The 25764-nt window shown below is 39.6% G+C and overlaps 1 protein-coding gene across 2 annotated transcripts; it reads right to left on the bottom strand.

Annotated features, from left to right (window-relative positions):
• Positions 1-1500: 1500 nt before the first annotated feature.
• Positions 1501-24893, bottom strand: VIRMA (vir like m6A methyltransferase associated). Of its 2 annotated transcripts, none has more exons than XM_030446480.1 (24): positions 24773-24893; positions 21928-22043; positions 21588-21674; positions 21158-21206; positions 20394-20562; positions 19376-19498; positions 18543-18839; positions 16703-17855; positions 15333-15824; positions 14433-14587; positions 13572-13654; positions 13038-13131; positions 12372-12916; positions 11566-11801; positions 10574-10823; positions 9188-9405; positions 7843-7975; positions 7096-7248; positions 5179-5339; positions 4838-4934; positions 3780-3946; positions 3284-3615; positions 2312-2455; positions 1501-1851 (listed from the first exon to the last, which is right to left on the bottom strand). In XM_030446480.1, exons 1-24 carry the CDS (start codon positions 24833-24835, stop codon positions 1694-1696), a joined length of 5475 nt encoding a protein of 1824 aa, XP_030302340.1. In that variant the 5' UTR covers positions 24836-24893; the 3' UTR covers positions 1501-1693. The 2 variants fall into 2 exon arrangements, with proteins under 2 accessions (XP_030302340.1, XP_030302339.1); XM_030446479.1 differs by having other exon boundaries at positions 10574-10826.
• Between the last annotated feature and the right edge of the window lie 871 nt (positions 24894-25764).

Genomic DNA, 25764 nt, shown 5'->3' on the forward strand with positions numbered 1-25764 from the left:
CCATTCCAAAAGTTGCTCAGCTTCCAATCCAGATTTTTGTTCATGTTATTTTAAACAATGTTAAACCACATGCATACCTTTGTGAACCAATGCTACTCCCTTTTAACTGCACTCAGTTAACAGCAGTTCAGCAGTTCACCTTCCATAGGTTACTGTCAATGGATGTTGTACAATCACCTCTCAAACAGTGGGACACTGTCCCAGAGTCTCCACAGAGAAAAGTACACATGCCAGGGGTCATCTGTAGTTCAAATAAAAACCTACTAAACCCAGTCAGGTAGTATAAAGATAAAAAACCATCATTAAAGTACTACCATACTTTAGAAACAATTGAAATAGGGTGTTAAAGTTTATGGTTCTAGGCAGATGAACTGCCCGAAGTAAGTTAAGATCACATAAAAAAGGACCATTCCAACTGGGCCTTATTAAGTAGGCAGAGCCCCTTAAAGCACTTTTGTCATGTCATGAGATCAATGCATAAGTGAAAATCAAGCTCAGCTGAGTCTGACACTGGAGCTCATTTGTAGAAATTGTGTATGGCCTTTAGAAGAACCCAACACTCCTCACCCCATCCAAAAATGCAGTAAAAGGCTACTGAGAACCAGTGAATTCTACAAAAATCACATGGAGCACAAAGAAATGCAAACATTTAACTGCATACTTCATTCACTGAATTTAACAAGAAAACAAATTCAGAGGTGAAGCAAGTGTTGCCATTTCTTTATGAACTCCTCCCTCTCAAAGTTTTTCTTTCTGCAGTATATCCAGAAATTTCTGCCATCTATTGAAAGGGAAGGCAGCATTACTGCTTCATTTTGTGTTAAGTTTATACATCTGTCTCTAAGCCTTCTCCTCAACTGTGTGAGCCAACAGACAAGGAACTCATCAACTCCAGGCTCTCTCAGGGGATGGGTATCTCACCATTTACCTTCAATGCATCCTCATGTTTTCTAATGAAATAACTCCTGTGTTCCTAACACATGAGCTGGAGTTGTAAAGTAAATGCTAGATTGCTACCTTACTTTCCCTGAAGTCCATGACAGATTTCCTACTAATTTTAACAGGCGTGGGATCTTATTTAAGTGTCTAATCACATCACCAAAGATGTACAACAGAATTTTCTACATAAATTACATTTACAATTGTATTCTTTCACAGATTAATTAATTCCAGTCACTCTTCTATCACCTGCTACTTCAACTGCTGTCAGATGGACCTCCTCATTCATTAGTAACTCAGACTGGCTAAAAAAAAAAAAATTAAAAAAAAATGGCTAATGGCTCTAAACCTGAGAGAAAATAAACACCTAAAATTGCCTTAAATGTAATTTTTTTTTCATTATCTTGCAGTAATAAGTCACACACAAAACACCTGTACCTTTCTTTTGGCACAATGGATATTTTAGAAGTCCTTCAAGTCTTAACTCAAAAAGGTTCTTTACTGAGCATTGTCTACTGAAGTCCAGAAAAAATTAAAACATTCTTTCAAAAGAACAAAAAATTTACAATTGTACACAAAAAGTCTTGAATTTTATTGAAATTTCAAGTCCCGTATCAAACAAAAACTTTTCTTCAGACAAAAATATTCTCTTGGTTTCCTCCAGATGCCAGTAACTCTGAACTGGTCCTTTAGTGCTGCCTTTTGTCATCATCTCCCAAGTCCATATGGTTGGGCTGTTCCATTAGGTCTCATTTTATCGTGTGAAGGAACGTACATGACGACCTCTTCCACTGCCTCCACTAACAAACTTTCCTCTTGAGCCACCACTGCTACTACTATTAGCACTTGTCCAAGACGGTCCAATTCCTCCCCGGCCTCTGGAAGCACGATCGCGAGGACTCGGTCGGTAGCCTTAAAGCAAAGAAAATTATACTCAGTTGGAAAAAAAAAAAAAAAAAAAAAAGTACCCTAGGCGTAGTAGCTGCTGTGAAAGCGTCAGAAACAAAAACAAGATGAGACACAAACAGGGTCTGGTTTTCTCCTTTAAGTTTTCGCTTTGCTTTTGGGCAAGCATTTTTTGCTCTCATTTGCTTTATGGTTACCATGTAGGTACGAAGAAAACTCAGCTGCAAAAAACTGCAAAATTATGATTCTGTGATCAAGCGTTCAATTCAGCAACTTTTATGGATTAGAGGGCAGTTCGTATGAAAGCCTGTATTTGACACAGTCTCAGTGACAACTGTTCATATATGCTTAAAACATTTGCTGAATTTCAAGGTGTTTGCAGCATCCTTGCATGGTTTCATTTGTAAAGCGAAAATGAAATTCAAGGAATTTTCTATAGTTCGATGCCCATATGAATACCATGTACCTGCTGAACTTAATGGTCTCAGTGGTGGCAGTGGACCCCTGTTAAAATTGCTTTGACCACCTCTACTGTCATTGTAGGTTCCCCTGGGTGTACTCTGTGCACTCCAACTTGAACCTCGAGCGCCTTCACGACGACTGTAATTTCCTAGACAGGAGAGAAAAACCCACACTCTGTTGAGCAAACATCACCTTTTTTTTACTTTTCATTTCCATCTTCACAATACTCAGGGTGGTAAACACAACATTCACATAATTCAAACAGATAAAGCTACTCTGCATCAACATACCCTCAGTGTTCTAACTCAAAGTCTACAAGTTACTGCATTAGAGGCACAGTCATGGGAAAATATCTTTTGATGATACTTTTTTGGTTTTATTTATAAAAATACATTATGTAGTATATTGACATAGATTCCTATACCCTTGGGTTTTGTTGTAAAATAAATCCTAGTATTTGTAACTTTATTAAATGGAAGTATTTTGTTTCTACTGTGCAAAGACTTGCCCTAATCACAGAATCAAAGGGAAAGCAATGAAACCTTGTCTATTTAAGAAAGAAACTTGTATCTCTGTAGTCAGAGACTCCAGATTCTCTGAAAACTGCATCTTATTCCTATCAGGATTTTCCATCCTTTTATTAAAAAAATTAATTTAAACCCAGAGATATATTGCAGTTCTTGATTTCAGGAACTACCATGTCACAAATGGTAGGAGAGGGCCTTTTGTTTTTCTGACTGCATTTCTGAAGCACTCCAAAAGGAAACAGTTAGCTCCTTTTGTAGAGACAACACAGGAACTTACAGGCTTGGTTCAAATACACAACAGAACCTTTTCTAGTGCCAAACAAATTTCAAAAACACTACTTCAGGAACACCTCATACCAGGGATGATTAATTGCTAGTAAATTGGGTTAATATTACTGTAGCATTTTCAGCATTCATTTATTTCAATTCTCATACAGGAGACAACATACCTTTTGAAGCAGGTGGTGTAAAGAACCTGTTCTGACTGTGAAAAGCTCCTCGTCCTCCACGATTCCCTGAGAATCCACCACGTGAAGATATCTTCTGTGACACTTTCGGTGGCCTTTTGGCTGGTGGGATCCCATCTGGAGCAACCACTTCTTTGCTTTCTGCAGCAACAAAATCATCCACGTGCATGGAGGGCGGCCTGCTGGTGTTCTGTTTCCTCTGACGGAAGATGTCGTGTGGTCGAATCCCTTGTCCAAATCCTCCCCTGCCTCTTCCTCTTGGTGGTGGCACAACATGGGCTCTCTTTGCAGGCTCTATGTACTCAGATTTTCCACTGTCATGACAAAACATAATTTCCTTCATTAATTTAAAAATACAATCATAAGAAGGTCAGGCATTCTCCATATTGGAGATGCAATCTGAAAGGTATTTGATGTTTTGAGAACGCTCGAATCAGTGCTGAGCACACGAACAGTTTACTCATTAAACTCATCTTACCTTGAAGTAATGAAGGTCTCATGCTTGTGCTTGCCAAGTTTGAACCCTTTTGTGGTTTTTGTGCGGCCAGGAGATGATGGTTCTGACAAAAATGACCTCTCCAATTCAGCTTGCAAGTCAAAGTCACTGCAGCCCTTCTCTGACAGTTCAATGAGGTCAACTTTTACCTGCAATGACAGAGTTCAGTTTTATCACAACAATCATTTCTAGCACCTCTGAAATGATGCTGCACCAGGATGGGTGATATTCAGCTAGGGCCCTTCTACTAAAACAAAAGAACTCCATCCTCTACCTTTTAATGCACTAGCATGGCTAAAACCAAAGCAGCAGTAACAGAAAAGCAGCAGAGCTTTCCTGTTGCAGCACAATTGTCTTGACAGCTCTGCATTTCCATAAAGAACTGGGCATAGCTTTCAACATCTGTCTTGTCACTGAATGACTTGCAGTGAGGCACTCTTTTGCTTAAGCTACAGTGCCATTTTTTCCATTTTTGTCACATCAGCGCAAGGATTAAAAAAAAAAAATAAATTCATCACATTCTTTGTCTACATTTAATGCAAACTGCTGAAAAGCCCCAGCAGTTATGCAAAAGATGGTTAGGGCTGACACAATGACTGCTCCTCTGCAGGAGATGACTTCTGCATCATAAGGAAGAGCTTTTTCACTGTGAGGGTGACAGAGCACTGGAACAGGCTGCCCAGTGAGGTTGTGGAATCTGCTTCTCGAGACATTCAAAACCTGCCTGGATGTGTTCCTGTGTGACCCACTCCAGGTGATCCTGCAGGGGGTTGGATTCAATCTTTCAAGGTCCCTCCCAACCCCTAATTTTCTGTGATTCTGTTAATAGAGCACTGTGCCAACCTTGTGGCTGCTTCTAGGTGAACCTGAAGGCATTTGGTAACAACACATTTAACAAATGCCAGCCCCTATATAGGGGTCAATTTACAAGGGTAAGCTCAGGAAAACAAATTATTTAGCCAAATGAAATTCTGATGCTACCAGCTCAGGTTAATCCTCATTTTTAAATCCACTTCAGTCATGTTAATGAAGCCTTTTACCATATCCAGATCAGTGTCTATCTCTTCAGCCTGAAAGGGTGAGAACCACATGGACTTCAGCTGGTCATCCATCATGTCTGCCAAAACATAGGTAGTCCTGCAGCAAAACAAACCCCAAACACCTGTTTGGTTATGAACTACCACCAACTGGAAGAACACACAGCACTACAGAACCTCGTGCTGCCTTATCATTGCTACCTGCATAAAATTAAATACACTGGGACTAGCAGGCAGTAGTTACAACAGTGCTGTTTACATACAATTTGTAATATATTCATGGAAAAATTATTGCATTTTCTTAAATAAACTACAGGCAGTATGCTCACACTTAACCATTTTACCTGTTGTTAAACAAATTCTGAAGAGAGTCTGGTGCAGAAAGAATAGGCTCCACATCTTGGTCACTCAGTGGACAAGCATCACCTGCTGATTCCAACATCTGCTTCACCCCAACGATGTTGTCCAGTAAAGATTCAAGGCCATCATCTTCCTTAGAACGATCCTAAGTCAACATAGCACAAATCAGAACTTTTTGCCCTCCTCAGAGAAGGATATAATTTTGTCAATTATGAAAAAAATACCAAAAACAACCCACCAAAAACCAGAGCAGGATACTACATAAAAGAGCCTATCCATCCAATGCTGAAACCAAGGCACTTGAGTACACAAGCAACTACAGAGAGCTCCTTGCTATGCTATAAAACAAACCATGCCACCACATGCACATCCTCATCTTTGTTTGAAGTTGAATCTACAACACACTGCCAAATAAGCCATGACCAGCTCACTAACAAGCTCTCTGCTAGAGCTTTCCAACATCCTAAACATCTGATACTTCTCCTTCAGCACAGCTGTGGTTTCTAATCTCTTACCATAGATGCAGGCAGGCAGGGAAGGGACAGGACAGAGTATAGCACAGGAAAGGCATTTGTGATCAACAGGCTGTAAAGCCTGTTTTATAGACTCTTCTGAACTAGCCATCCACTGCATGGCTGCCATCAATTATGTAGGATTACATTTCAATATTAGAGTGATCAGAAACACTGAAATGTTGGATGCATTGATTTCTGCATGTCCTCCAGTCCTGCCTGAAGCAGAACTAACAAAACCAGATCAGGTCAGCCATAACTTTATCCAGCCACATCTACAAAATTGCTCTGGTGACAAGAACACCCACAGCTACTTTGAGCAATTTGTTCCAATACTGCCCTTCTCTCTTCATGCTTTTTATTTGTCTTTTTGTTTTGTATTGGTTTTTTTGTAGTGGTAACCTGAACCTCTGAAGTCCCAATTTGGGGTCATTACCCTCGTGTTTTATCATCTATAATTAACAAAAGGGGTTTAATTCCACCACCTTTGCTATTATTCCCCAAAGAGCTGCAAGTAGCCCGGATATAGCTCTTTATGATATTGCACCAAGGCAAACAAATCCCACTTCCTCCTCTCTACAGTACATATGCTGAAGGTCCCTGACCAACTTGGCAGAACCCTCTTCGGTTTCCCTGGATCTCTCTAGAACTGGTGCAAGGGCAAAGCTGACCAAAGGTGATTGCTGCATTCCACATGAGAGCTCACCAGCATCCTGTGGAGGGAGACAGTAAGGTCATTAGATTTGGTGACCATTCTGCTTCCAGGGTGGCTCAGAACACAGGCTGCCTTGTTGGCAATGGCCATGCATGTTGGCCCACGTTCAACTTAATGCCCACCATAACCACTCAGTCCTTTTCAGCTCAGCCTTCATCAAGGCATGGAGTTACCCTGCTCTCCCACCATTGATGTCTCTGATGGAAACACCCAACAATCCCAGCCCCACTACTGACTCCTGGGTATTCCACTTGTTACTGGTCACCAGTAACATCAAGACACCACTAAGCAGTGGTTCCTGTGGATTATTAAACTAACAACCTGCTCACCACTATCCAGTGCTCTGTCACATGATTTCCTGCCTTTCAGCACACAGTTAATTGCCTCTGCTCTGATGCTGTACAAATACTCTCAAGCACAAGGGGGTTCCAACCCAACCTGAAACTTCTTTGCATTATGGTAATACAGACAATGAAGTCAGAATCCATCCTGCCTCAGAAGAGGTGATCTTGGACATCAGTATTAAAACAATGGCAACAGTTATTACCAGTTCCACAAGGTATGCCACAAAATTGTGCACTCTTTCCATCAAGGGTGGGGACAGTCCATAGGGTTATAAAAACTTGTTCAGATATAAGACAGCAACATGAAGTGGATTCTTTCAATTCTTTTACCATAATATGTTTCTCCAGATCAAGTATCAGGTTTTCTGAGGTTTCTTCTTTGCTTTGCAGGAGATGTTTTAACTCTGCAGTAGACAGACCCAGCGATCTACCAGGATGAGATCCATCTGCTTCCATAAGGCTTCCATCATCTCCACAACATCCCTGAAACATTTTAACAAGAGGGAAGTACACATAAATACTAATTACACTGCTGGACTGCAAACCCTTTAGAATTCAAATGTGCATTAGAGCAGATGCAGTAAACCAATAGTAATCTCTTGATTTAAAACCATATTATGTGAAACATTTCAATAAGGTATGATTCAATAGGTGAGTTAAGATGCTGCATCAAAATGAATGCAATACTTTCTAATATAAGCTGAGGTTCGTGTCACAGAATTAACAAATTTTTATATTTCTTTCTATTCTACATATCAATATAGGAACTCTCTTAACACGATGCCATGAATCTAAAACCTGGACACAATAGCATGCTATTTACTTAGGAAATAATTATCAATCAATATGCCATTCTCCCTCCTGAAAGACTCTCTTGTTTACTAAACATACATTCTGCCCAGCTTTCACAGATTTCATTGAAAACTGAAGATGGCATTTACACTACTGATGGAAAAGCCTTGCACAGCAATCTGCAGAGTCAATTGCTTTCTGTAATAATTGTTCCTGAATGTGTCTCACACTGCAGATATCAGAGGAATGCAGCTGAGTTTGTCTGACTATTCAAGACATACTCACCAGAGTATCAGAGTTTAGAATCTGCCGCATAAAATCCAAAACAGAAGAGGCCAGTTCACCTGTGTCTTTGCTAAAACTTGTTATTACTCGTTTCAATACAGTGTACAGAGCATTGCTGTGTTTTCTTAGTGAGCTGTTTTTATAAAGAAAAGAGGGAAAATGCTTTATTAGTGTATACACTGTAACATTTTATAAGAAAACAACATATATACAAAATAAATCTGATAAATTTCATATCATGGCATTGAGTTTAGATTACAAAGCTGGAGCTTCATTGTTTTCTCTGTGCTAGACTGTTGTTCTCACCAGTGTTGCCTGTAGACTGCACATATACAGCTATAGGTACTGTAACAATGCCTCTAAAAGCTGAAAGAAATTACATGTTCATCTTTTGGGAGAAAAGGGATAGGACAAGAGAAATTTTGCTTGCACAAGTGCCTTATGTACAAAGCAGGCTCACTCTTGCTGCTATAATTGCTGTGCACCCCATGATGCCCAACTGCAGGAACAAACCAGAAAGGTCATCGCCAACACAGAAACTGCAAGGTCGTGCACTGAAACCAACAGCCAGGCATATGGGATCACAGAATCCACAGCATCTTTAACCTACTCATTTTTCATTTGTGGGTTGTAGAGTTTCTTTCACTCTGAGCAGCACAGGTCTGCAGTGCTGCTTAGAAGCATGTCTTGAACAGCCTTTTATTGACAAGGCTTCAGGTACTACCTTTTTCTCTTTGGTAACCTCACAAATTCATCACCTTTCTGCACCTCACCTTCAGTGGACAGAAACATGTCCACATGCAGGGCAAGGAATTAAGTGTCAAAACAACACAATACTGTCCAATTCATGTGTGTGTATGTATATATGTATATATATACACATATATATATAAAAAGATATCGTCATTTCAAAAGCAATTCCCTAATTGCCTGGAGGTCAGAACACACTGAGAAAGTGCAAATTGAACACCCTCAAAATAAAGGAAATGACAGACAGCTCTCTGATGCCCTAGATGTGAGCTTTAACAAATGAGTGACTCAAAAGGGAAGGCCATTAGCACTATACATCATTCTATTCCTCCAGACAGCCTTGGAGTGAGGAAATGGAGGGTACAAACCTTTTTTCAGTGCTTTGTTTATTTCTTGAAATTAAGTCTTCCTGTGTGCATATTGCAAAAATTATTCAGAAGTAAAATCTCAACAAAATTACTGAATAAAGCACTGAAGCTTCAAAAAGACATGAAAGTCTGGGTGCTTTGTCCTCATCATGAAGCAGGAAATCATTTCATATTGCATAAGTGTGAAAATAATTTGAAGTTGCCAGAGATATCTTAAAATACCATACCTCTTTAAGTGATAGAAGCCATAGTCGTGCTCTGTAAGGAACATCATTGTTCGGATACAGGTCAGCAGACAATTGTAACTGCTCTCAGAATTAGTTAATGTTTCCATCAGAGAGTCACAAATTAAGGGCATCAGGTCTTTACTTGGTAAGGAGTTGGAAAGCTGCTCTGATTCAGACACAGAGCCTTCTGATGAACTTGGTAAAATGAGTGCGATATCCTATAAGAAGTGATAATTGTACAGACAGTAAAAAAAGGCATTCTCTGTACAAGCAGTAAGTATAAATCATACATCACTATCAGAAACACCAGCTTCTTTCACTACTCTTTTGTCATCTTGTTCCAGTATTTCACAGTTATTACTAGCCAGTAAAATATTAGACCAGTGTTTATCTTTTTCAAATTGGTTCTGTTAAGGGTTACAAGCCCCTGTTGATTTTTAAAAACATAAAAGCTCCCAAAGATGAAGTGACAGCAGAACCACAACTAAAGGCCATACAGTCACTGAATAATATCTCGCACTGGCGCAGTGTTTTGTGCCTAGGTCACCAAACTGTTCCTTAATCCCAAGACATTCATCAAAATTAAGAGGCTGCAGACACCACCTAGGAAGTTTAAGATCTGCTGCCGCCTCCACATTTTACATAAAATAAAACAAGATTGATTTTCACAATGAATTTGCATGGGCAAAAAGCTCTGGCAAACAGCTGACTGATCTTTACTGACTAATAATGCTCAAGTGTCTTTTGCATAAACAGATAAGCACTAGAGCAAATAGATACATGCAACTACTAAGACAAATAAAAATATGCAAATCTATGCAAGCAACTAACAAGAAACTACCAAGACAACTCTGTGAATCAGTTTTCAGATAACATTTCTTGCTTTGCTCTAACTTAGGCAGTTTTTTTTTAATGGTGGTTTTATGGTAGCAGTACATCATACATATCCTTGGAACACATTTGTGAGAGGTTTCAGTTAGACAACAAAGAGATATGTATTTATTCAACTAGCTGAAGGGTGAATAGTGAGAACTCAAGTTTTGCCAGTGGCCCATGTTCCAAAAATCTTCCTACAAAGAGAAATTATATCACTCCCTCAGCTGAGGCAACAGTCAACATTTGTGTCATCCAGTCTTAGTCTCTACTGAACTACCAGAATAGTGTACACAATGGAAGAGAAGTCTCATAGAATGAAAGGATTTACATTTAAGAGCAACATGACAGCAAGTCTGTCAAAGCAGTAAACCATACATATCTTTTCTTTCTGTGTTTTAGCAATGTTCTTTTTTGTTTGGAAAAAAAAAAAACAGGGACCTAAAAAATAACCTCATTTAATTTGTCTCCTACAATCATCAACACAAATTTTGCATTAAACATAGCAAATACCTGATCACAGAGGGACTGCAGAAGGGAAGTTACATATTCAGCACTCTGTTGATGAGTGACATTGTCCCCAGCTGATCGCATTAAAGCCAAGAGCTCCTGGAAAACCTCTGCATACTTCTCATCACCTTTACTGCTTCCATTGATAAGATGCAAAATAGCCACTTTACAAGCTTTGTGTGAAGCCAGGGCATCCAATAAAGCAAGCAACCGAGTTGTCTGTCCAGTGTACTGTTTCTCTTTTTCTTCTGTGCTGCTGGAAGAATATCAATGCACTTTGAAAAAGCTGTTTTAAAGTGATCTAAAAATCTATAAAACCAAATATTACAGGAGTCATATAAACCTGCATTTTTAAAAAAGCACCTATTTTACGTATTTTAAAGTTAGTTTATTTTTCAAACACTGCTCAACTTCACTAAATGACTTCTGGTTGTATAATAAATTCATTAATCAACTATGCATTTGATGCAGTAGAGGGCATCTAATGGTATACTGATAAATGTGCTTTTTATACAAACAGTATCTAATCCTATGCTGATAATTATGCTTTTAAATGCACAGTACTCATTGTTTCAAAACCCTCTGAAAGAGTAGTATTGGACTTCCTCCATCTCACAAACATCTGCACATTTTCCTGTCAGCATGCAAATTACAGTGTAGCAAACTGTCCTGGCCCACTCTTGGCATTTAAATCAGGCAGGTCCTTTCGGAGCAGTTCACAGCCAAGATAAGGAAGGCTTTGTGGGGACAGCCTAAAGAAAACCTTCCTAAAATACTGACCATAAATATACAATGTGATGCATGTCAAAACTTAAGAAGTATGACATGGTTCCTTGGCAACATTAAGCATTATCAGGACACATATATAGAACTTGTCTAAGAATTCATTCAGCTCATAATGGCTGAATATTTTCCTCCTGCTAAATCTGCTGCATCGAACCGAGGTGAATTTATCAGTCCTTTATAGATATCTTTGCAACAGAAAACAAAGGTACCTTTGCAGATCTTCTACAATCAGATCCAACACAGTCCTCATAATAAGCAGAGCAGTAGGTGAAGCCAAGTCACACAACTGAACACAAATACGTCTCAACATATGCTGAATGGGCTGGCAGGAGGAACCAGAGAAAGACCGAACTATCTCCTGTATCAGTTTGGCTTGAACATGAAGATGCATGCTCCACAGTTTCCTGGTGTTGAGTGCCACTGAAATATCATGTGGTTCAATTACCTGCACAACAGAAGAACAGTTGGTTTTTCCTTTCAAACTTTACCATAAAAACTGCATTCTATCTAAGCAAAGAGCAAGTACTAATACTGTCCTCAACAAAAACATGTAATGTTATTTTCCTTATTATGACTGAATGACAGAGCACCATTCCAGCAAATTAGCTATGCCTCCAGAAGCATGGGTTGTCACACACCTTTTATGCTTACTTTAATTAAAGACCACAAATTCAAGATCCATGCCAAAAGAAACGACAGCCTTAATATGCTGAGCGTTTGGCATTCAGCGTTAAATGCAAAGGCTTCATAGCTGATCATTTCAGTAAGAGGATGGGAGTCTAAATAATTTCACAAGGGACAAAAGAGCATGTGACTGCTAATTTTAAAAGATGCTCCAAGTAAGAACAATTTTGTTTCTGTTAAAAAAGATTTATTCAAAGAATCTACATGAACTGAATGTTTTAGCAGAAGCTTTAACTCGTCCTTCCACATACTTGTTTTTTCCACAACTACGAAAATGGTCTAAGGGTTAACACATAGTTATATACCTGGTTAAAAACTAAACAAATCATACCTGAGTTGTCTGCATGGGCAGTGGAAGAGGCAACAGTTCTGAAAGCAGTATAAGTCCAGAGAAAAAGCCTTCAGGAATTCTCAGAATTGAAGAGAGAACTTCCTTCAGCATTAAAGACCAAGTATTGTTCGCCAAAGTTTCTTCCGAAATGGTAAGTTTCTCATTAACACCTTGTGTAAAAGTCAGTAAGATATCAACAATGTCATTCTGAATTTTTTGTTCATCGCTATCTAAGCGGCCTGAGAGAGGAATAGAACACAGGAGCATGTGCAAAGAAACAAGTGCTGAGGGAACACGCATGTCTTTGAATTCAAAAGATCCACCCCTCAGCAGCTCTGTCAGCATGGTTTTCAGCAGAGTGAGTGTACAGCAGGCCATGGAAATAGTGGTGACTCTGTGAAGTGTGGTGCCCATGTTGACATGGAGCCTCCAAGGCTGAATGAGGATGCTGTTCAGCTTCTGTAACACCCGAATGAAGGTGTCCATCCCCTCAGAAGAAAAGAGCTGAATAACTGCAAGATTCCACTTAAGGTCTTTCTGTTGACCTGTATGGAAAAGAAACAACATTTCTGTATGTCTGTTTTCTCCTGGGCAATCACAGTTAAATATGTGTCAAGTAAAAGACTCAGACTTCTCTGTGAAGCAGTACAAATATATTAACCATACCGTTGACCAGAGGGGGTGGACATGCAACATGACAAAGAACGCGGAGTGCAGTAGGAAGGCCAACTCCATCTGGGGTCATCAGACTGTCAATATTCTTTTAAAAAAACAAAACCCAAAATGCATGTTATAAGGAGAACTTTACAAGTATATCACCAGCTTAGTACTGAAATTCTATATTTAGTTATTTTAAGCATTCTGCAAAATCTGATTATTCCACTTTTTGGAAAGCAGCCACAAATACAGCAGAAACAAAAAAAAGGAGGGTCAGCATTTGCACTGTGGTTTTACAGTAAGTTAAAAGATGTAAATAGCTGCACATCTGCACCACAGTTACCTTAGATTTTGTTTCAATAAATATAACTGAGAGCAAGAACTGGCCCAGATGATAATTTTTAGTAAAAACATCTACTTTGGATAACAGCATAGATTTCGAAATACCATGTGTTAGTACATACTCAAGATAAAATATCAAACTACAAAAAGGTCTAAGCTTACAGAGCACAAATAAAAGATATCTATCTGTATTTTACTAACCTGTTTGATGTATTCAATGAGATTTGGAATGCAATTTATTTCAAATCTAAGATTTTTCAATGGTTCAAGCCATTTACTCAGCTCTACAGGAACAAAAAGAACTTGAGTTAATTAGGGAACTTGGAAGTGCACTTATAAACATAAAAGATTTGCAATAAAAATGTACTTGATTTACACAACAGGTACTAAGTCCAAGTGTGAAATTTGTAAGGCATACATTGCAGCTGTAGCCAGCTGGAAAAGCATCAACAAAATATAAGACTTCAGAACAGCCAAGTGACCTCACATACAGGAACAAAATTCAGCTCAAGTCAACCTGGACATTCAAGTAATTTTCACCTTATTATTTGTATTATTTGTATTTAAACATACTTTATAAAAGACACTAAGAATCCCACTGCCAGCTAAAGAAAAAGCCTTCAAGAGCAAGGACCAAAGCACATTTCTTTTAATGCATGTAACAAGTTACTACAAGCTGAATACAAAACTCCTATGAAATGTCTTCATCACTGAAGGAAATAACAAACATAACAGGCAGCTCACTGACTACTTTAGTCCATTTTTACTAAAATGTACTCTATTTTCAACACAGAAATCATTTCCAACTTCCTGTAATTATTCAAAGTTCATGGAAGTTAGTATTTCTTGGAAAATCATTTAACTATGAAGAATTTCTATTTAACTTTCATTAACAGAAAAAAAAAATTACACATTATCTAAGTGACTCAACTAATCAGATGCAGCTGGGAAAAGAATTTCATTATATACATTATCCAAACCAGACGACTGTGAAGCACCCTAAATATAAAAGCTTTCTTCTATGCATTCAAACAATTCAGTTAATAATGATGCACACAATACCTTGCAATTTGGTGTTATTTTCATCTGCTTTACAAAGCTTCAGCAAAGGTGCAGAGTGCTGTTCCAGCATTTGGACATCACTGGAAGACTGAACCACCAGCAAAACAAGGATGCAGGCATAATTATAAGCAACTGACTTCTTAGACTTCGAGTCTCTGAAACACCAAGAAGGATTTTCTTCACATCTCAACAAATGCAAGAAGATAATTGTTAAGATTTTCACTCTATGACCCGTAAAAATCTATCTACAGAACTTTTACCTTCACCAAGGCTTGGCTATATAATTATCAACACAAAAAAAAAAGAAAAATCCACCCACAAAAACCCCTCTCCTGTGCTTTCTGAAAACTGAAAGCTTTCTTGTACATTTACTTTACAATTATTTCAGCATCCATAAAGTTGAGAGATGAAAGCACTGACTGGAGGCAAGTAACAAACAAATTTTTTTCATAATTTTAGTTTTATACATCTTGCTTTGGAAGCATTGCTACCTACAGTAGCAAAACTGCCTGTCCAGAGAGAAAAGTAACTGCTTTAAACAGTCATAAGAACTCACAGAACTGAGACACTCCCAGACTAGAAAAAACGTTCAGTGACTCATTTCAGTCAAATTTTATGCTTGAATGAGAACTGCCCAGTTACCAATATGTTTTCACATAACGAGAATGTGACCTGTATCACAACACTTTTGTAGATGAACTACACAGATTCTGGGCATTAAGTGCATAATCACAAATGACAGGCCTGATTTTCTACTACATTCTACTTAGAAGTTGTTTTGCTTTAAAACACAAATATAATAGTCTAAGATAAAAATATTTAGATTTCCTCAGCTATTTATAAAAGATAGACACTTTAAAATGTAACAATCTAAAGAATATAAATAAGTGCTTAAATTACCCTAAAGCTTCTTTAGAATAGTACTCCATTAAAGTAATAAGACTCTGGAGATTTTTCTCCAGATTGAATACATGAGCCACAGCAGATCTTCCCACAGGGTTAAAGGTAATCAAGTAAAGGTTGTGAAGTGTTCCCAGCAGATCTGAATGGTCAGTCTCCTCACTGGCTGTGCATCGCTGAAAGTGGCAAAATAATTCTGAAATGCACTGTAATGTCTGTGTCGAATGCAGGAGCCACAGTGCAAAAGTATCCTCATTGGCACCATCTGACTGGAGACCTTCCTCTTGATCTGGATCAGAAAACTGGCAGAGTGCTCTAACCAACAAGTTTGTTGCTTCATACTCAGAAATAAAGAAAAGAAGACCCTTCTGTGACTGTGCCAGGAAACGCAGTATATCTCGTATGGCTTGAAGCACACCTGGGTGGGCACCTGTCACTGGAATAGACAGTAGCAAAGTAATGCACTCCAAGAAATGGTGACTATGAAGATATCTGAAAAAAAAATGTATAGGAAAAGAATCAGTAATATTCTGAATTCTGAACAATAGCATTATATAAAATTACAGGCCTCCCAGCTTCCAAAGTTCTGTGGACTATGAGAACTGGTAACTAATCATGAAATCATGCAAAATTTTACTCATACAAAACTAATTTCTGTATTACTTAAAAGAAACAAATACCTAACTATAAAGTACTGATCTCCAAAAAAAATATCGAAACAAAAATAAAACCTCACTTTATATACAAATAAAACAACACTATCTTTTATTAGACTTGATACCATCAAGGAAACCTGTTAGCACATAGAGAAATACTTTCTAGACAGAAACTTGCTAACAGAGAAACAATTCATGGGATCCTTCATGCAGCTGAAGGCAGGCAAGGCCTCCAATCTTCTGCCTGTGCTGTGAACCAGTGAGCTACACTGACACAACTGCACAGCTGCTGAGCAGGGCTGGCTACCTTCTTGCCACCTTGGCATATAGACAGAGGTATTCCAGATTTGTTTTGGTTTGTCCATACACATGGACATGTTCCAAGACCACAAAAGGAAAGTCTAGATCTATAACAATATTTAAATATGCACCTGTACAGCACCTAGCACAACCAGTCAGGATCTATGAATGCGACTGAAGTGCTAGCCAGTACCAGGAATAACAGGTTCGCATCTTGTTATATGCATGCTAGGTTGACTGAAAGCCAAGAAAATAACTATCAAATTCCACCAGGCTTTATAAGTACAATCCGTAATTCTCCAATAAAGTACAAAGTGAAATATCTTGAAAAGTGTTGTCAAGCTCACCCCTAAAAACCCTCTAGATTAATATGGAGGAAATACACTCTATAAAGTGCCCTTGCAACTGCCATACCTAAACAGGACAGGGAAAGGATCATCCCTCTCCGGGGGGCCTGTAATGCGTGCCATAGTTGGGAAAGATTTCACAGGTGGCTGAATCATTGTATGAGGAGCAGTTTCCATCAAATGGAAGATTTCTTCAAGAAGACTGACAAGTTTTTCCATCTCTCCTTCGCTTATGTTAGAAGATTCCAAAAGATTATCCATGTCCATAGGAGTCTCGACATCATTCTCATATTCTTGGTTGGTTCTTTCAAGTCCTGCCAAGTCCTGGTCTTGTTCTGGCTCCGTGTGATTAGGAAGAGCGGGAGTGTTCTCTGCTAACTGATCAACCACCTTTTTAATATCTGACAGAATCTCATAGAAGTGACATTTCTGAAGAATTGCAGATCCAGCAGTAACTACTCTCACAGTCTGGTCTAATAGGATGAGTTCCAGAAGTTTTTGGTAACCACTTTTTTCATTAACATCTGCGCCACCCCTTAGAAACATTTCCATTCCCTCAGTCATGCTGATAACACTATCCAAAGCTTTAAAAGCATTAAGTTTAAGGGAGGATGACACGTGATCTGCAAACAACAGTTCAAACAACACATTAATAACTCCTGCCTGCAAAAGTGCTGTTATTCCTTGAGTCCCACATTCTGCTAAGGATGACACCAGTTTTGTCCCAGCTTTGAGCTGTCGGACATTCAAAGCAATGGGTTGTTTGAGAGCTACCTGCAGGTTTAAAGCTTGCAGGGTCCAATCTACTAGCTGGGTAATGTAGTCTTGCTTTGTTTCTTTCACCAGCAGGTAGCTCAAACCTTTTACAATTAAACTTGGAACTTCTTCCAATGCAGTTACCCACTTGGCACCCCTTTCCTCTTGATACAATTCCAACAACTCAGTTAATTTAACTGAGGCTTCTACTGCCCCCGAATTTTCTTTTTCTGGGTCTTGGTCCTTTATTTTACCAACTTCATTTTCAAATACAGTCTTGTAAGGGCAGCTGAAGTATAAAAGAGGTCCAAGCTCCCTTTCAAAAGGTTCATAAGTGACAGGAGGCACAGATGCTAGATCCTCAGGAGTATATTCAATATCAAAGCTTGGGTACTTAAAAGTTTCACGTTCCAGATCAGCAATTCCGTCTTCGTCACTTGAAATCTGCTCATATCCATCATCTCCTAAAAAGAAAAGGATTCCGTTATGAAATAAAATCAGTTATGGATAAATCAGTTCACAACTGCTGAGAATCTACTAAAAAAATAAGTAATTATTTATTTAATACAAATATTACTGGTTAGAAAACAATCATATAGACAGAAAGCTTTCTGTCTACAGATATAAAGTGAAAGCCACAAATGACTGATTTTTCACGTAACAATGGAAACATTTAGGAGAAAGTATACAGCAAAAAATTTAAACAGGATACACATTACTACAAGAATATTGACCAACTTTCTTCCTGTGAATGCATCCATCAAACTTTTAGCCTAAAATTCTGCACAGGCATCACTGAGAACTTTAAGTAATACAAGAATATAACTACTGACAAGATTACATAAACAACTGTATTTATTTTTAATTAGGACATAATTTCTTCACCACTTTGCTCCAATTTTTTTTAATTGGTAACAATATCAAATGTTCATTCTCTCCTAAAAAAATTGCACAATTTTCCTCTATTTAAGGAAAGTAACAGGAAAATTAGATGAAGGAATATAGCATAATTCTGGACGGACATCAGACAACAGTGCAATGACCAAGAAAAAAGATTCACCTCTCTTCTTACCAACTCATCATAATGGTACCACCATCAAAATTTCCTAAATCAGATTTTTTTTTCCTTTACTGCTTACATCTTCACTTACCTTCACCTTCTTCCTCCTCTTCACCGTCTTCTTCATCTTCATCTTCCTCCTCTTCTTCCTCTTCCTCATCAGCAATACTCTCTACTGTTTGTTCATCATCATCATCTTCGTCTTCATCCTCATCATCATCATCCTCGACATCCACATCATCTTCATCTTCTCCTTCTTCTGGTTGATCTTCCTCCACTTCACCATCATCAGAATACTGGCTTTCTTGATGAATCGATGCTCGATCAGGAGAAATGGGCTCAAAGTAATCTTCCCTGTGGTCCACATCATCTTCTTTTTCCCCAACCACTAGAAATACATCCAAAGTTTAAGAAATAAGAGTACTTATCTGAAATCCAGAGCTCAATAACATGTTTTAACATTTTTAATTACTCATAGCAGAGATACTAAAAAGCTTCTTGAAGAAAATCTTCAGGTGGCTCAACTGAACACAAGCAACAATCATTCAGTTCAGTCAGACTATCAATAAATATGTATAGAGTTCTTGGCACTTTCAACCCATATGGAGACCAGAGAACTCAGCAAATGCTGCAGGGGGATGGAGAAGGACAGTGAATGCCAGAGTCAACAGAACAATCATGTAGGACACAAGCAGCATGTTCCAGCAGTGTATTGGTCAACAGCTGATATCCTCAAAACTACTGACTTTTCAATTTATACAATTTAACATAACCAACAGATTTTCTTTCAGATCCTTTTCCTAAAAACAGCTATCCAGCAAGTGTAACAGCAGACAGGAAACCCCACACCAGGCAGGAACACAGAATTCTGCCTCCACTAAACAGTACATGCAGCAGATGAAGTACAGTCTGCTCTCCTCTTACCTGACACAGGCATAGGTTCATCCTCATCATCATCAGGAGGAGGAGGGCCTGGAGGTGTCCTTGGTCCCCTAGGTTGTGGTCTTGGAGGGCTGCCATTGAACTGGTCTTCTTTCTCTCCATCAACTATATTTATTGTGAAAATAAAAACTTGCATTTAATGCAATCACAGGAAGAGAAGCAAGAAACTCTTGGTTTTCAGTGCTATTTTTGACTAAAGAACACCTTCATTTCTCAGCTGTTCCTCAATCTGTAGTCTGCATATGCAGTATGTGAGGCAGTTTCCTGAAGTTACTTTTGGTGTAAATCAAGAACTAAAAAACAAGCAAGCTTATTAACATTACTGAATTTTTAAAATGTAATGCTGGGTCAAAAGTAGCATAACTTTTCCATTTTTTGCTTTGACACTAGCAATACTGTAACTCTACCAATAACACCCAAGTGAATTTTTTTTAAAAGTTTGCCTTTTAATCAACTGGTTTACAACTGTTTACTACAACAGAGTATTCAAATTTTGCAGCTCAGTGACTACCTTGAACAAGACAGTTCATTACAAGACAGTAATTTTAAATCTAAAACCAAAACTGAAGGAGAAATTTGATCACGGATTTTATTCATGGCTGTTCTAACGCAAATACTCTCCTGTAATGTACTCTACATACAAGTTACAAAAGAAAATGTATTTATGGGCAGGAAATTTTCTTATTATGATTTTAATACTACCCTAATCACTTTCAATCACCTAAATATGAATGAGTTCACATAAATTAAACTGAATTTTGACCATCCTAAATAATTAGCAATAGAGCAAAGTAACCCACTCTCAAAAAGCATTAGACAAGAATCTACTTAACACCATTCAGTATAAATCTGTGAGGAAATACAAAATTAAAGGACAAAGATATAAAGCTTGAAAAATAAAGTCCATAAAATTTAAAACATGAAAGACTTGGGTTTTTTCGGACAAATATAATGCTGATTTTTATATTTTTTTTAATCTATGTCTGCTCACAAGGCTTACCATGTTTTGGGTTTCTTTTCAAACCAGGCTGTTGCTGGGGAGGTGGTGGTGGAGGTGGAGGTGGAGGAGGTGACTCTCTCTCATGACTTATTACCCTGTCAACTGAGCCATATATTGCCAAAGTCAGACAGTTGTACCACCCTCGTAGAACCAATCCATCTGTGTTGACCTGTTGTGTATTTTAAAAAAAGAAAAAGCACTTACAAACGTTACACTGCTTCAGAAAAGACATTTCAGTATCACTGTGTCAGTATCTGCATAAAAGTAAAGAAAGAAGGGTCGAGCATTAAGGTATCTCTTTACCCCATGTTTTGAAAACCAAGAAAACTTTAAGCATATCAAGTCATTATAACAAATAATCTTTCCCTAAAAGCATTCAATTCCTTGCAATATATTGCCTATTATAGGACAGCATACTGATAGAAAAAATCTTTACTGTTGGTTACACAAAGCCTGTCTGAATGAAATACACCCAAACAGAACTGAGAAATTCCATCCTTCACTGTGGCCTGCAGCCACAACATTCTAATTCAGTTTTGCTCATAAGCAGTGGATAATCCTGTTGGTAATCTCTAGAGGAATTGTCAATCAAATCTTCTACAAAACATGGCATTATTGATGCAGGCTCTAAAGTAACAAGATATTTGAAATTTTCTGAAGAACATCTTAAAAAAAATAAATGCTTTACATAGTGCTAACACACCACACCCATACCTAAATGACAGACACGTAGAAAAGAAGAGGTTTAAATCACATTGTGTTACCTTTGCATTGGGTCTGAAAATAATTGAAGTGTTTTCATCATATTCAAGGCTGTTAAATAAAATACACAAAGTTAATTTTCCACTAATATAATGCATGTTTACAGAAATGAAACACAGAAGAACTAAACATATGAGTCAGTAGTAAAACACTGAACAAATACAGTATCTTAAAAGCAAGACTTCAAAGTCACTTATTTCTGCAAAATACTTTTCATTAATATATATGGGCTCTGTAAGTTTAAAAATAACAGAATCTTTCCTTCTCTTAAGCATGAATCTCTGTCCTCCCACACAGACTGAGGGAAAAGGCCAAGACTACAAACTAGCAGAAACATTAAAATACAGATTCTCTGATGCATTTTCTGCACTAAAAAAAATCTCAAGAAGAAAAGGCAGATAATGAAGTCACACTAATCATGAAAGCACTTACCTCCCCAGCCTATCAAAAACAGGGGCACTTGGCTTGCTGACATTGTTGAAAAACAAGTCCAGTTGAAAAGTATGTGGGGATGTCTCTCTGGAAACAAAACAAAAGTAAAATTAAATCTGCTGAGCTCCTTATCATGGTAAGTAGAACTAACTGGACAGTGTGGGGGGGGTGATGACTTTAAATTACACAGTTTTAATAATTCCCAAAAATAATTACACGTTCAGCAGACACATAAATGCATTTTACCTTCTTATACAGATGGTTCTGTTAAGGTATACAAGCATGAGAAGAAATAACAGGCAGGTGTTCCTGAATCAGACACCAAGTATCTCTCACTTACCCATAAGCCCTGTTGTCAGGCAAGCTGGTGTGAGCTCTCACTCCTGGAGGAATGACTCGTACTTCATTTATGTAAACAACACATGGAAAACGAACCACGTCTATATTGGTGCTTTGCTACAAAACAAAGAATAAGGAAAGTGTCAGAACCACAAAATGGAAGCAACGTAATGTATTAATATTCTTTATTAACCAAATTGTATTAATAATTATATACAAAGGTCTATTCTGTAAAATGTTAAGCACTGGTAGAAAAGCTTTTATTTCTTTTAATAGTCTTCTGGTATTTTTCATATACTTTTATAAAAAATAATGTTAAAGTGTTACTGGTTTTTTTTACATAATTGGTTCCCTTTATTTGCAACAATTTTGTAAACAGGTTTTTTCTAACAGAAGATACATTGGTAATGGTTAAAACTGCACTTTAATTTTTTAAAGAATGACTCAGTACATGACTCCCTTGTAATAAAGCATCTCCATTTTATAATTAAAGAAAAAATAAAATGTGTTTTAATTTTAAACCTCAGCACATATTCCATATCAAATGTGATATTAGAAATTATAATGATACTATAAATCTGGCTTAGTAGACCTGTACAAAAATTCCAAATAAAGCTTATTTTTGCAATTCTGCAACATCTGAAAACCTTTTGCAGACAACATTTCTGTTTACCACACAGAAATAGCAAGTGTAAGGGAATGATGTTTCAGCAAACTAAAAGTAATCACAAAGTCACAGTGACTTCCCCTGTTGCAGCCACCAAATTAACACTGAAAATCTCCTCACACAAGATTCACTATATGAGGTCTTACTGCATTTACGCATCATCTCTACCAAATATACACTTTTTAAAGAATAAGCATAAAATTAATAAACAACTGTATGTCAAACTTGAAGCATATATAGACTTCCCTGAACAGATGCTCAGAATCACACCCCTCACTGGATGGTTCCAATTAGCAAATTGGATTAGCAAAAAATGCACTGACAGAAAAATAATCCAAACACCTAAAAACAACAAAATTCCAAACCACTGCTCTACCAACATTAAAATTAAAAACCAAATTGATCTGCAGCCAAGAATCATATAACTTTCATCAAAATCAGAAAGCAAAAGAAATGCCCAAACTACCAGCACAATGCAAGAAAGCACTAAGATTTTTAGAAAACTAATAAGCAAAGTTTTGAAAACAATGATTAAGCATTTGCTTTTGGTCACATATTACTGTCATGTAATAAGAAATCTACACATACATCCATCCTTTAACACACAAACACAGCATCTCATCCTAAGAACAGAGATATTTCGAGCAGGATGGCAGAACAAAAGGAACCCTGTGATGACAGGGACCACAGCTTTATTTACAGGAATGGGGTGACTGTAGCCTGGGAGGGGTGACAGCTCCTTGCCTTTAAAAAAGGTGTATGTGTTACACAGGAAGAGCTGATGCTGAGGGGGCTGCATTCCCAGCAGCACTGCCCAAAGACAGGCAATATCCTGCTTAAATCAACATCGTCAGAATTACAAGGGAATCCAGTCCACTTTCCCTCTACATCAGAACTGCCTGACACGTGTTAAACTGCATAGCTAAACCAAATAAATAATTTTATTAGAAAACTCAGAAGTACTCCACAAGGACTGCAAGTTCCAAGACAAGGCTCATGATCCACAGAGCAGAAGAATTCATATAATATTAAGAATGCTTTCCTGCGACATGTAAAATACTTTTTTTTAATTCAGTATGTTTGGGTTTTTTAATTCAGTATGTTCTCAATTCAGTGTGTTTTCAGTATGTTTGGGAAAATATCACCAGTCAGAATTAAAGTGCCAGAAAACATTAAAAGTAATCAAAAATGTGAAATAAGGGAACACACTGCCCTCAAAGGAAAGAGGAGTAGCTAGTGTTTCCTACCCACAGGAACAGCAATGGTTAGCATTTCCTGCTCAGGACTGTCTTAAAATAGTAAAATTCAAAATACATGCTAGCTCCCTGAACCTGCAGCTTGTAAGGACTTCAGAATTGTTTCCTCATTGTTTTTAATTGCAGGATCAGCTCAAAATACTTTATTTTCTTTCCCTAACGCCTCTCCATGAACACAGCATCTTCTTCAGGTCACACTACACTTGATGTCTGCCCCCCCCTCATGGTCCCCTTTTTCCACCTTGAACAACACAGAGTCCTGGGCAAATCTGATGCCACAGCAGCAGCTTCAAGAATGCTCAGGATGTCAATAACCTGGAAGTGAAATATTTGTATGAACTCCTACTGCTAAAGCTAACTTGAAACATTCCTTCTGTTCGCGTTCGATGCATGAGTCCAGGCTGCATAAACCGAAGACAACCTCTAAACGTGCACACGAATACCCATCCTTCTCGTTAACTTGAGAAAAGCAGTGGGTATCTCCCTGATAGGTATGGCCCCCGGACTGCCCTCCAGCCTTACGGGCTTCTCCAACCATTTTAATTCTCTTTGTTTCTCCACAGAAACCATCCCCGTCACCCATAATCCTGGCTCCAGCCCCACCGCCGCTCCCCCCCCCCAGCCCCCCGCCCGCGGAACCGCGGGGACAGCGCTGGGCCGGGCCGGGCCCCGCGTTCCGAGGAGGACTCCCGGAGCAAGGCGGGGTAGGAGCGGGGATCCCCCCCTCGGCACACACCTGGCCAGGGCCTGTTCCCCTCTGCCCGGCCACCCGCTACCCCCGCCGGGGCCTACCCCAGCCCCGCTCCCCGCCTCGCAGCCGCCACGGCCCGTGGAGGCCCCGAGGCAGGCCGGAAGGCGCAGGCGGCAGCAGAGGAGGAGGAGGAATAAAAGGGCAGGAGCGGCCTCCACGCCCCCCGCGTTACCTCCGCGCTCTGGTGCTTAAACGTGTCTAAAAACAGCAGCTCGGTTGCGGTGTCCACCGCCATCTTGGCCTGGCAGCGGGGGAAGGGCTTCCGGGCGGCGGGGAGAGCGCTTCCGGGACGCCTCCGGGACGGCACCGGACGGGACGGGCGGAGGGGGCGGTGACGGGGCGGGAGCCGGCGCAAGGCGGGGCCGTACAAGGCGGGGCCGGTGCTAGGCAAGGCGGGGTGTGGGGGGGCGGTGCAGGGGGGAGTCACTCCGCCCCCGGCGCCGTGAGGAGCTGCAGAGTCGCGGGGAGTGCGACCCTTCCAGAGCCACCGTTCCGCTGCTCCCCGTCCCGGCAGAGATGCGGGGCCACTCGCGGCGCTGCTGACTGCGGGGCAGCAGAGGCAGGGCTGGGGAAGGGAGAGCTGGGAGGGCGGGCGGGCTGCCCCTCAGGGGAGGGAGGGCTGCGGGGCGGGGCTGCGGGAGGTGCCCGCCGGCCGTGCCCCCCCTCGGTGTGGGTGTGTGGGTCGCCGTGGGTTCGGCCGCGCAGCACTGCGGGCTGCTCCAAGCCTCGCTTCTTCCGCTTGCTTTCTGCTTCAGCCCCAGCTGAACGCTGACTGAGTACACTCCTGCTTGAGAAATTCCCTCTCCAGCCTTTTCCCTGCTTAAGATCGACCCTTTGCAGACGCGAGAAATTGCTGCGTCTCCCACGCGCGTGTGGAACAATTCCCGGGGAGCTTCCCACGGCTCCTGATGTTTTTTCTCAGCGGCCGCTGCTCTTCTGCGAGAGCCGCGGAGTTGTACGCGGGTTAGAGACACCGAGAAGCCCAAGTTAGCCCCTGGCCGGGGGAATGATGTGGAACTGGTATGAAGCAAGCGCCGCGTGGTTACACGAGTTTCGTGTAAAAGCTCTAGACGTGTAATAGCAAAAAAATTGTGCCATGTGCCTTTGGTGGAAATCCAGAAAAGGATGTGTAACCTCACTGAACTGACGACTGGAGCCTCAGCC

This window comes from Calypte anna, chromosome 2, assembly GCF_003957555.1.
Source record: "Calypte anna isolate BGI_N300 chromosome 2, bCalAnn1_v1.p, whole genome shotgun sequence".
NCBI classification, from domain to species: Eukaryota; Metazoa; Chordata; class Aves; order Apodiformes; family Trochilidae; genus Calypte; species Calypte anna.

Coding starts and splice junctions, on each gene's coding strand:
- VIRMA (XM_030446479.1), bottom strand. CDS start 24,835: ATGGCGGTGGACACCGCAACCGAGCTGCTGTTTTTAGACACGTTTAAG. Junction 17,856..18,542: donor AGAGGAGGAAGAAGGTGAAG/GTAAGTGAAGAT, acceptor TTTTCTTTTTAG/GAGATGATGGATATGAGCAG. Junction 5,340..7,095: donor ATCTGGAGAAACATATTATG/GTAAAAGAATTG, acceptor ATGTTGACTTAG/GATCGTTCTAAGGAAGATGA.